The sequence below is a fragment of the Dendronephthya gigantea genome, unplaced genomic scaffold (assembly GCF_004324835.1).
Source record: "Dendronephthya gigantea isolate DGI-Jeju-01 unplaced genomic scaffold, DenGig_1.0 000080F, whole genome shotgun sequence".
Taxonomy (NCBI): Eukaryota; Metazoa; Cnidaria; class Anthozoa; order Malacalcyonacea; family Nephtheidae; genus Dendronephthya; species Dendronephthya gigantea.
The window spans coordinates 484,317-497,233 of record NW_021163090.1 but is presented as its reverse complement, the minus strand read 5'-3'; the positions used below and the strand labels follow the sequence as shown (position 1 = coordinate 497,233).

At 38.3% G+C, this 12,917-nt stretch overlaps 1 protein-coding gene across 3 annotated transcripts; it reads left to right on the top strand.

Annotated features, from left to right (window-relative positions):
- The first annotated feature begins 703 nt into the window (after positions 1 to 703).
- Positions 704 to 12,876, top strand: LOC114532660 (breast cancer anti-estrogen resistance protein 1-like). Of its 3 annotated transcripts, XM_028554216.1 has the most exons (4): positions 704 to 1,005; positions 1,172 to 1,386; positions 9,139 to 10,383; positions 10,590 to 12,876. In XM_028554216.1, exons 2-4 carry the CDS (start codon positions 1,378 to 1,380, stop codon positions 12,312 to 12,314), a joined length of 2,979 nt encoding a protein of 992 aa, XP_028410017.1. In that variant the 5' UTR covers positions 704 to 1,005; positions 1,172 to 1,377; the 3' UTR covers positions 12,315 to 12,876. The 3 variants fall into 3 exon arrangements, with proteins under 3 accessions (XP_028410017.1, XP_028410016.1, XP_028410015.1); XM_028554215.1 differs by lacking the exons at positions 704 to 1,005; positions 1,172 to 1,386 and adding an exon at positions 1,454 to 1,608; XM_028554214.1 differs by lacking the exons at positions 704 to 1,005; positions 1,172 to 1,386 and adding an exon at positions 7,373 to 7,476.
- Positions 12,877 to 12,917: the final 41 nt, after the last annotated feature.

Below are 12,917 nucleotides of genomic sequence, written 5' to 3'. Positions count from 1 at the left end.
AACGCCCGTGGTTGTAAACTATACTCGGTCTGTTTGTTGCTGACATAAATTTGGAAATGACCGTAACAAAACAGATCTTTTAAATCCAAACTGTGTTTGTTATTTGATTCGAGTTGTCTGGTGACGTTATTTTGTCTACCAAAACACAATTTTTTAAATTCTACACGAAACCAGACACGCAACTCAAGTATTTTCGATCAAGGTCAGTTCAGTCAAGGCGAGAGTAGAACATTTCTATTGAAAGAAAAGCTTTTTTGTGCTTCAGTTGACGCTAATAGTTGGAGGTTGGAAGAAATAATGTTTTAAAAAACTTGTGGGCGATAAGCATTGTTGTTTTATTGTCAACAACAGGTTTATACAGCTTGCTAAAGGCAGGTGGACCATGTAGTTTATTCAACCGCAACTGTGAAATTGATGTTGTTGGGTTTACAGTGCCGAAAATGAAACCGTACATTCTAATTAGAATCATACCAAGTTGCAATTCTCCAATTAGAACAACCTGCAAGACCTCCATTTTTTAATTGCAACATGTATAGGATTTTGCATTCCACCAAATTTGTTAACCAAATTTGAGCATCGTTTGTACAATTGTTTAAGATGAACATCACATGACGTACTTTGTGTTGTCTTAATACTTGCACCCTCTGTTCATGTACAAATTTCTGCTGCGGTCACGGCCATTATCCTCATAGGATTAAAATTTCTTTAACGCGTTGGCCGTCCTCGGAAACTGGTTATTCGCTTACGTCATCGAGAGGGCGCTCTTATATCCTTCAGTAATATATTCAATCCGATCGATGATTGTATATTCTGTCATACACCCAAGCCTCTTTGTATAACGCGTCATCGAACATCGCTAGGACACTAACCGGTTTCTATTCACTATTGTGTTTACTTCGCTTCGAAACCTTCAACATCAACGTTGTGAAACCGAGTCACACATTCTTATCAAAAGGCGGTACACTGCCCTGAGGGGCGGAGAAGAGTTCAGAAAAACAGTCTTAGGTAAGTGTATACACGTTTAATGTAGCCACATGCACTAGATGTATAATTTATATGGTCAGGTAACATGATATGCGTAATGGCGTATTTTAATAACGCTAACGACTTCTCGTGTCCTTTGTGATGCTGTTGTTTTGGTGACGAGTATCTTGTATTAATTCCCTTTTAGATATATTGGTAAAGATCTCCTCTAAAGTTAAAGTGATTATTGTTCAAATTCTCTAAGATCCAGTACGCTATCCTTTGGAATTTGTTTGTCTATTAAGACTGTATTATGGAGCGTTAATTATATGTTGGAATTCTTATCTGGCGAATAAACTGTCGACTGAATGTTGTTCTAGAATTACGCAAAAAGAGACGAGACTAAGGCGAATCATGAGTTCGGTAAGTCCAATATTTCCGTAAAGCATAACTGTCATTTGTCATAAGTCAGCCCTGCCTTTCCGTTCCGTATTTATGGATTATGGTTTAAAATGTAAGGCACGTTTACTTGAGTTCTGTGATGTTACTGAAGGGTGTTCAGTATCAGATATCATCGTTACTGTGTAATATAGTTCCTGGGAAGCATTGTTTGTATATACAGCGAGAAACATGCAATATTACGCGGTAGGTTTGTGTTTACTTCTTTAAATAATCCGTCCAGTTTTAATATAATATTCAATGGGTTTACCAGTTGTGTTAGTGAGATGAACATTCGAAAGGCAATTAGAACATTAGCTTATCGTAATGTTGCTATAATTGATACTTTTATCGAAGTTTACTTTGATCGGGAAAAGCTAAATCATCGTGGCGTTTTCTGCCTTAGAAATTGCGAATATTATATCTATAGTGTTGACAGAGTATTTTTCAACAGCGATATACTAATAGCGATTCTGTACAAATTAACGAATGGAATGCGTTGAAATTCCATGTAGCAATTGATGGTCTATAAACATTCACAAATTATAGTTTTCTTTGACTTAGTTAAAAGTTTCATATGTTTACATATTGGTATGTTTTGTAGCCACTAAGCGTTCTTTGTTCAAAATATGAGCTCGGCAGATGGCAAAGGGAGTGATAAAGTTTGTCAGTATACATTAGTGTCAGTATACATTAGTATACATCAATTTCTTTTTGTACAACATCTGTGCCTGAACAAATACGACGCTGTCACAACCAAATATCCACATATGACTGCGCGTAATTTTTTCCAAACAAAACCATTGGGTTTGATGTAAAACTATCCTAGTTGACAGAGTAAATTGAACTGTTTGATCCTCAACCTTGTATTTAATAATAAAATAATTAAGACCGCAATATATCAGAACTAAAATATTGGCACCTTAACAGGTTGTACTTGTATAGAATCCTGTGAAAATTTTTATTTGTTGATTTTGTATATTTCAAAAGAACCCGTGAATTAAGTGTCAACTACAACTAGACCAAAGTTTCCTAGATTTTATCTAGATATCAGTGATTAATATTCTATATATGTAACTATATTTTATGGAAAAATCATCGAATATTGAATTTTGATATATATATATTAAGCAACTTCGAAAAAAAGCACGCGATTCTAAAATAACTTGTTTAAATTAATAAGCGTGGGGTAAAAAATTCCTGTGGAAATGATCGTTGTTAGTGTTGTAATCATAAATCATATAAGAAGCTTAGAACGTCAGTGTAGTATAATATAGAATGTCAAATAATATATTGTCTGTTTTTTGAAATAGCTAAGAAGATTAGAAACAGTCCCTTGAGGACAATATATGTAAACGTATCCGAATTATAACATCTATTCAATATATTTAGAGTGTTTAATATACTCAGTCTCAGTATATTTTGCAATTTTATTGTTTTCGTCAAAATTGACCACAGCCATCAACTTCTAGGTACATATTTTATACTTTATTATGTCGGCAAAACGTTGAAAGCATTAATATTATAAGCTAGCGCGCGTACTTCAAAGTTCACACAATAGCGTATGCCAGCACTTCAAATATATTTGTATGTTTTCCTGATCGTCTACGTGGTGGAAATGATAAACCACGTTGAAATTTTCGTCAGATTTAAAATAGATTAGACTTGACGTATATAAAATCATCGAGCAAGCGGCAAAACGTGTTCTGGCAAAATGTAAATGTGTTAGGCTGACGAAATATTCTGAAAGGCATTTCCAAGTTCCGTCAACTCTTTGACCCTCGATAAAGTGTCGGTTCAGGATACTAATAGTCTGTTACAAAGAATATTTGTCAAGCCATTTTACGTTCCGTAGGAATAATTCCTGCGATTTTCTGCTTGATGGATAATGCTATAGATTATCATGACTGCGTGCATGTACCTTTTGTAGATGTATAGAGAACACAAATACGAACAAAAATTAGCATTTTGTGCATAAAGAAAATTGCTACATTGGAAAAAAATTGCGTGGAATTTTAACGACTTGACTAATTGTGAAGCTCAAATTGAAATTGACGTCCAACCTAAAAAGATATATAAAAAGATAAAATCCAAACATAATTTAGCTGCATGGTGCAGTTTTTATTAATACTTTACGTCTGGCGTTTGTGATAAATTCTGTACAGGGGGTTAAACCTATTCTTAGCTCACATACTTTTACTTTGCATCTGTGTTCCAATTTTTCTCATCTTAAGAATTATAAAATCACAAAATTCTGTAATATGATGTCTCCTAGGGCGATAGGAGTTAACTTGCACGGATATTTCGGAATTTTAAAAATGTCCCACAAATATTTTGTGCTAAATGAAAATAAATCAGTGGTCTGTCTGCATGTCTGAGTTTTAATCTTTATATCAATAAGACTTAAGCTCATGGCATTGTTGGTATAATTTTGGACGAATTTCAATAAACGACAAGAATAATTTGTAACTAAACTTCTTAATCTTTTATTGGACGACTGATAAAAATAACTGCTAATTAAACACAATAGTATTTCGATACGTATCTTCCCCAAACAGAAAGCATCAATTCATTAGTATTACTTTAAACCACTGTTTATAAACCCGAAAGCGAACATAATCCGTCTTCATACACGGCTGGACATCATGCAGCTCAATGATATGTGAAAAATTTAAATATCTTAAATAGGAACAAATAAAAGAGTTCGTTCTGTTTGTTCCGTCTGCGGTTGTTTTTGGCAATCAATTCTAAACACCCGGAAAATAGTTTGTATTAATAGTTTGAACTTTGAAATGTTTGAACTTGTTGCCGACCTTCAGCTGCAGTGGCATTTGAATGTTTTTGTCAACGATATCAAGGACCACTTTGCTGTCCCCTATTATAAGTTTTTTCGCGCTAAGCGAGTTCATTGGTTCCCCATCTTTGCCTTTGGGAAATTTAACTGAATTTCCATGTGGTTTCCGTACGAGATCTCGAAAGAAAAGCAAAGTTCTGGACTCCTGGAAAACTTGCTTTTGATGCACTAATGAACGACGAGCTTCGGTCTGACAGCTATGTCATGTCGCGTTGAGCGAAAAGCCTGAAACTAGCAGGAAAATATTCTCATCCCGAAAGCCGTTGTTCACTTGTTCTGGATTCTATAGATGTCTGAATACGAACGATTGCGTCTTCTTTTCCTTTGGATATCAAATTTTAGAAGATATTCGCAGCGATTCGCGTCAGAAAACTAGATTGATAGTTCTTATTGACAACTATTTCCAGCCCTCTTCCGTTTCACCGGATCACCCGAGGTCTTAAGGTCTCAAGAGAAAACGGAAATCGTCAGCACGAATGCAGAGGTGAAAATGACATGTATCATCACCACTTTACCACCATTTTTTCTTTGTTATTGTTTTTTTTTAACTAAACTCTTAGATCTGCTTATTTATATCCCCACTCTTTTAAGAGCTACCGATACTTTCTGGGATTACGGATCTGTCGTCTTTGTAATATATCGCTATGTTTACAGCCATGCGTGTTGAATACGATGATAAACTGTATGGGGTGATATTGGTCATTGAGAACGCAATAGTGTTTTATTGTCGCGCGCCAAATGATAATTATTGCAATTAATGTAATGCGCGCTAGCTGCGCGTCGCAATTTCCTCAACGCCCACAGTATGCATCAGCAATTTGCAAACATTTTGACATACCTTTCGGTCATGGGAATATGGGAAGTTTCTCGATGAATCTCGTGTTCTGTTTCATTAATTGTAGCAATCTCTCTTTCATCTATTATTAAGATATTCTTGAGCGAAGTCGAGGTGGGAGTACAACCTCTGACAGCCAACGTGTTGTCCTCATTTAGCCAGGCGTGGGTTTCTCAGGGAACTCTGGTGTTCTCCCACAGAGAAACGTGTCGGCATGGAAAGATTAGGAAATATCATAATATTATAACACGTGCAAAGACAATGTACGTTTTTAAATCTTCTCCCTAACTCGAATTGTATAAGTTTTACTTTACAATTCACACGGTATTTAGGGCCAGAATTAAACAGTTTTAACACTTTGCGACAAAAACATTTGTCTTCTTACGCTGAACCCAGTAACTGATTGGTTTGATAAAGGATAGGAAATGAACTCTTTGTTTGAAGATTATCTTTATAACACAGGAGCTTGATCATTTTGACAAAAAGAAATATGAAGTGTGAACCAAATGAAATAATCTGTAAATTGATTACAATTAATGACCGTAGAACAATTAATGACCGTAGAAGTGGTTTTAATCTAACAATTTTGATTCAACAATTCATATATATAATTCTAGCCAGGTTTTACTAGCTAAAGCAAATTTGACCCATTACGTTCCAGTTATATTATGATTTCTTACCTTCTTACATACATCTTTACCTGGTTATGGTGCTCATAGTGGATTTCCTTAGTTTTTAAATTCAGAGGTAATTTTTCAACTAGAGAACAAGCGAAAGAACATCACATCAACACATGTCTATAACTTGAACCAGCTGGAAATTTAAACTTCTAATTCTAACTTGAAGAGATATGTTCTTTTTTGTTCACGTAATCTACTTGGAGAAACAGTTAATCCTCTCTTGGGCAGACGACTTAAGACAATTGACAGACAGTGACGTTCTCGTAGCATTTCGGCTGTGACGACTTGGCTGTCAACCGCCAATTGAAACTCGCTTTGATTTCTACTTGCGATGCCTTTCAATTCGTGTGTATATGCCCCATCCATACTTCTATAAGAATATATATAGACCAGTACAAAGAACCTTTGCAACACTTGTGAACACTTCAGACCAGCCAATACTCGTAGGAACAAATAAGTACCTAAAATAGCAATGACTTATATCTCTTTATTGTTTCCTATACGGGTAAAGAACTCAAAGATTCAGTCAGGAAAGGGGAGGGGGGGGGGGAAGTTGTATAAAGACATAGTTGGGATTGTAAGTCGAGAGTTGTAACCAATAAAAGCTTTGAGGTTATCTGCTATGGCTGCTAATAGTGTGTGTAGTTAGGTGTTTTAATGTAGTCAAGAGCATGAAACCCACAACCGACCCAAAGTGTTGGGAAACACTTCAGCTCCACCTGTTGTCGGATAACACAGGACGTGTCTCCAGGATAGGCGTGAACTCATCCTATATTGGCTGATAGTCGCGAAATTTCCCAGGCTTTTCTTGCAGCTCAGCTATTGTCTTCTGTCGTTATACTGCTCTGGTTTGCTACGTTCTGTCGTTTGCTGTATCAGTGTATCTGTGGTTTATGTTATCTATTCCTGGAAGTCTCAGCTGTGAACGTGTGTTTTCAACAGGAGTCAGTGACTAACAAGTGCATCTATTCTTCTTTCTCCGGGAAACGGATTTGATTAAACACACAAACTCCTCGTTGCCACTCATTGCTCTGATATTGCTAAAGGAAAATTTATTGTTAATAATAGAAATTACTCATGCCTCGCCTTTGGAAAAAAACTACAATACCAAGCAAACATTCAAACTATTTTTCCTTTATTGACACATGATAGTCCTTTTTAAATTCCTTGAGTCGATTTTTACCCTCCACACTACATGGAATTGCCATCATTTCATGGTCTACAATTTATTTTCCCTTTTACCAATTCAAACAACTTTCCTTGAGTAGAGTTCGTTTGTCTTCCATGGCTTCCACACAGACGGAAATAGGAAAAATGGAAATGATAAACAAGTTGATATTAATATTAAAAGGAACTTCACTTTCTGAAAAGGAAGATTGAGTTACTGTACATGAAAAACAGCTTTTCGCCTAATATGTTACACATGTGTATTAGCGAGGCATATATTAGTGTGAAAAGATGTGTAAGCTGAACTTATCAACACTTCTTTGGAATAAAAACGGGCATACCATGGGAGTATATACCCGTTGGCTGAGTACCAGCTTATCTTACAAGGAAATATTTTAATATATGTGTGCGTTCCAAGTGCTGCTAGTCAGTCAAGTAGTTTATTGTGGTCGAACCAACAACTCGTGTCGCGCAAACAAATTTTGATGGTTCAAAGAGAATCCTGTGAAATGCATGATCGTTATCAAATTGGTTGCGTGGTAAGATCACAATATGTGTATTATTGTTTGTTTGCCAGTTTAGTTAATTTGTTTCGTGTTGTTTGTGGTCTTAAGCGTTCACGTTAACCGTATTTAGTAATGCTGAGATTATATTCGACTCAAAGACACTGTGTTGTCAACTATGATTAAACTGATGCCAAAGGTCGATATTATGTTGTGAAGGAACGATATGTATATCTGGTTATATTTGACACATCTTTGCTTTGATATGATAAAATCGTACGAGTCTGCAAAAGGATAGATTTGCGCGTTCTTTTAAAACGGATAATTGCATGAACGCGTTTACAAACACTCGTGAAACTTTCATTTTGACCATGTTTCAATTTAGTTGACCGGAGGGAATTCATCTTGTGACAAGGCTAATGTGGATGTTTGTTTTCTGATTGATAACATGTTGTTGTCATTCTTTATTCAAATCTGTATCTAAATTTGTTGTAATTTACACGTCAGAATTCAATAGTGATATCTTTAGCTTTGTCTTGAAATAATGAGAGACAGCAGTCCAGTGTATACGACCCACTATGAACGCATCTCCACAATCTAATACACCTCATTTTTGTGATATTAACAGGCGGATATTTAATATAGAATTTAGCTTCTAGCTGCGGAAGATTGGATAATCTAGATCACGACAAATAAGGTGGATTCTCCACACTAGTGGGTGTTTGCGTGGTAACACTTTAATTGAGATACAGTGTATACGAACGTGCTTCATTCTAATTGTCAATTATTCTGTCTAATTAGTTCATCATGATCAAGTGTTTGCAGTGTTTGCGCGACCTTTTCCTACGATGATGAATTTCCCGAACATACATGTTTCTTGATTCAGAATATTCGTCGATCCACTCGACACACGACCCATGATGTTAGACCACAGCTAGTATAGTGTTGATTGTTTTCACGAAATGTTAGCTGTGTTAGCCGCGTTTTTTAAACTGAGTCTGAGAGATTCTGATGCTGTCAGTTTTTTCATTAGTCTATATCAATATTGATTAAGTTGATCACCATTTGCTCACGAAAAATGCTATCTGAATCCAAATTGTCTCAGAAGAAACAACTTGGAACAATTGGAAACACTTTGTGTACATATATTAATAATTCTATGGAGAAAGCTAGCATCCTGCGACACGCTAAACACTCCAGATTGAAGAGAGAAGTACTTAAGCCTCCACGGTGGTCCAATATAATCTGTTATATTTTTAACAAGATAGCGCTTGAAAGCCATACGGAATATGTGAAAGATAAATAGATAAATATTTTGGGCGGACGTCTATAAAAATAGAAAATAGATTTGAAGCTCTGTTATCATCGGAACGACATGAATGATGATAGTCTGCATTCCGGTGAATATCACGTCATGGCTGGTATGCCCTCGTTATCACGCCTTTAGCAACAAACACAATTTCGACACAAACAAGCAAAGATTGATGCTTTGTTCTCTAGAGATAACCAAATTAAGCTATGCTGCATGTTGCTAGAATGTTCCTAACAAACTACCAAGTTGATAATGACAATGGCAAAACAAAGAGATATTTGATAATATTGTCTGCCGTCTTCTTAATTCCGGTATTAAGGTTGTTGCAAATGGGAGAACAATCCCTGGTCTAGATGACAATACTCAATTGTTTCCTTTGTTTTTAGGTTGTTCTCGCAAAAGCTTTATATAGCAATGACTCCGAAGCGGATGATGAACTCTCGTTCAGGAAAGGCGACGTTATCACCGTACTGGAGACAGATTTCGAAGGGATGGAAGGGTGGTGGTTGTGTTCCCTGGGGGATAAACAGGGTGTCGCCCCTGGAAATAGACTGCAGTTGATCTCATTTGATGATGATAACACAACAGAGCCACAAGATGTGTATGATACTCCAGGACAAGCGTATAAAGAAAGATACGGAGATGTTGATTATGACGTACCGAAGCCTTTCGCAGATGACGACGATTATGCGATACCAAAATCTCCATACGATGCATACCCCGCGCCGGAATCGCAGAGGCATGGATATGTCTTACCCAGTCCTCGAGTGATTTCCGCGGAACGGAATAGCAATTCTTCGGACGGACTGATCACCAACGAGATTTATGCAGCTCCCTCCTCGCACTATAGCTCTGAGAGGTCTAGTGATGAGTTTCGATTTTCCGGTGAAATGTCTCATGGGAGCGGATCTGAGGAAATGTATGACGTGCCTTCACGCAACTCACTCGAGTGTGATGATGGTCAGCGGAACACTCTGCTGCCGGTTATTCCCCCAAAAGCAAGGGATGTCGCCAGCGACGGACACCATAGCAACAGTGGAAGTCGTCACGGTTCACAAGAGATCTACAGTTTTCCTGCAGGAACTGGACAAAGTGGTTCTGAACTAAATGGAAAGTATACGGATGATATGACGTACGACCAGTTGCCTGGCAACGAGATTTACGATCAGTTACCCCACAATGATGTCAAACAGTTCGACCATCAAGTAAGTACTGTATCGAGTGATGGTGAAGATTATGCTACTATCCCAAGCCCATCCATTATTGATCCACCCCAAGAGATCTACGATGTCCCTCCTGCAGCACCCGAAGAACTCTACGATACCCTTCCGAGCGGCCTCGAAGAAGTCTACGACGTTCCACCAATTGGTCCCGAAGCATTTTACGACGAATTGCCTCTAGGAGAGAAAGCTGATGGTAATAACAACCCCCCGGTCGTATCTGGAAGTATAGAGAGTCGTCCTCAGGTTTACGAAGAACGTCCAGGGAGGGTCGAAGAGATTTACGATAATTTTGCCGACAAGGGAGTCAAGGGGAACACAGGGAGCCTAAACAGAAAGCGAATTGAAAGTGATGATTATGTTGATTATCAAGAAATATATGGAATTGGAGAGAACGAACCTGCGAAGACGGTGGGTTACGAGTATTTTTATGCTATAGAGTCCTAATCACATTGTAGAGTGTCGTTCCATATTTGGTGTGGATATCTGAGGTTTATTTTAATAAATGTGTTAGAGATGATTATAATCTTCAATTCCATGATATTTCTGGTATTACGTTTCTTGAGCTTCGACGCATTAGGTAAAAAAAAACTAAGATCTCTCTTGATTTTTTGTAGAACAAGGACTCCCAACAAAAGGAGCAATCAGTGTTGGAGAAAATCCACATGGATAAAGTCCGTGAGCTACGAGTGAGTCATAATGTTGCTATGCACAACCTTGACAAACTACAGCAAGCGGTGGACGTAGCTGTCACCAAGCTTATGAGCTTTGTCACCGATGATTGGCGCAGGTCAGAAGTCTACGCTTTGAACATAAACGGGATACGAGAGATTTCTGGAAAGGTTAAGGTCGCTCTTCGTCTGTTAACGGAGTTTGGTCTCGGTGCGTTGAAGAATTCCAAGAAATTGCCCGATAAGGAAATTGCTGGAAGAATCGAGGAAGCACTGAAACCTTTGTTGGAGTCTTATTATTCAATCAAGTCTGCTATTCAACGATTGGATGAGAGCAACTGGAGATCAGCCTATCAGGAGAAGCCTGAGGATGATTTGAATACCATCGCAAAACTAGCCCAGTGCATACCGTGCGGGGCGTACAACCTTGGTGCAGTGATTGCAAACGTTGCTTACATCTTGTTTACCGGGGAAACACGAGACGACAACACTCCTTCACACCCCAAAATCATAGTTGAAACAAGCGAAGCTACTCAAAACCAGTTGAGCCCTGCAACAGCGCAAATCGAAAAACCTGAGGCTAGAAGATTATTTCAAGAACCTGTCAGTCCCACCCCACTTGTGACCGCGCAGCGTAGCAACCCGACGAGTCCTGTGGTGAGAAATTCTTCCCCAGAGCCTATCAGCCCCTCTCCAGCTGTGGACGCGCAACAAACCGTAACCCAGAATCCTGAGGCGAGAAAGTCTTTCCAAGATGCAGTGAGCCCGACTCCCGTGGCGGTGCAGGCCGAAAGTACGAAGCAGCCTGAGGCGAGTAAAATGGAACCAGAAACCGCCAAAACCTTACCCCAAGAAACCAAAACTCCGCCTGTTGTTCAGCCGAAACCAAAGAGAGTTCGAAAGAGATCCGATAGTGCCCCGAATCCACCGACGCTTTCCGATATAGATCGTACTCAATTGCTTTCTGATCACGTATCGGAACTCACGAATAATTTATTGAATCAAATTGACACTATCAAGTCGCCATCAGAGGGCCTTTCCAGAAAGGGAAGTAAAAAACTTAGCCCAAGAACTGTCCGTAGACTTTGCTCGATTACGCTGAAAAACGACGACAGGATTAACGAAAAAATGTTCGAAGATGTGACGGCTATACCTCCAAAACCCTCCCGACAGTGTAGCTCACCCGCAACACCTGTGACTCCTGCGGGCGACCAGCATTCATCTCTCACAGGGACGATGTCGTACCCAGGTTCTCTTCATTCGGATATCTTCAATCAAACTAGCTTTGAAAGTATGAAATCATTTGTTGAAAAAATGAACAGTGAGTTCATGGTTTTGAAGGAAGCCATTAAAAGCTTTGGAGAAAGCGTGCGCGAAAGACACATGCCGAAAATCTTCGTGGCGCATAGTAAGTTCATTGTGCTGAGCGCCCACAAGCTGGTGTATATCGGAGACGGGGCATCGCGAACAGTCATTGGTGAAGATCGCGCAAAGATCTCGAGTGTAACAAACTCTCTTTCAGAAGTGATCAATATATTTGTTGAGGATATAAAGATAGCAGCTCGTCAGTATCCCGAAGAAGCGGCCATGAACACGATGATAAAGAGTGCAACAAATGTCACTGAAAAAGCTTTGGGACTCTATAAGGCACTCAAACGCCAGGCGAGTTAACACGACTCCATATATATAGTTTGAAATTACTCCAGTGCAATGACACTGTTAAATTATCCACTCGTTCGCTACTCTGGTTGGTTTTTACGTACCGAGGTATGAATTTTACTGCTTTGGATAAGTTGTTAAGAAACTGACAGGTCAGATTTGTTAAAACACGCTGTTTTAAACATATTTTCATAGCTAACGAAAATTTCAAAATCATAGCTCTTGTTTAAAACCAACCAAAATTCTTCTATCGACCAGAAGTTATGTCATGTGCAAGCGAACATTAGGGCTCAAAATGATTCGTACAAAGTTAACACGGGTTCGCAGCATGAACAATTCTAGTATTTATGTAATGTCAAATGAAGCTTTCACGAAACACAGGTCAGTTTTTGGGCACTCCAGCTCAAAAGGTATACAGTATTATTTAAAGATTATTGAGCACTCTCTGTCTCTGACGAATGCAAAATTCCAATTATCGTTTTATTGCTTTTAAGAAAGTTGTAGATTAATGTAATTAATAGTTTTATAAATAAGCAATGTAATTCTTAAATTATTAAAGGATATTTGTCCTCGATTTTTTTTTCTAATTCTTATGTCATTATCGGCCATCTGTGT

What these genes read in the sequence shown, in the direction of transcription:
- LOC114532660 (XM_028554214.1), top strand. Translation starts at nt 7,423, where the DNA reads ATGGTTCAAAGAGAATCCTGTGAAATGCATGATCGTTATCAAATTGGT. An exon ending in GTTATCAAATTGGTTGCGTG is followed by an intron (nt 7,477 to 9,138) that starts GTAAGATCACAA and finishes CTTTGTTTTTAG; the next exon opens with GTTGTTCTCGCAAAAGCTTT. An exon ending in AGAACGAACCTGCGAAGACG is followed by an intron (nt 10,384 to 10,589) that starts GTGGGTTACGAG and finishes GATTTTTTGTAG; the next exon opens with AACAAGGACTCCCAACAAAA.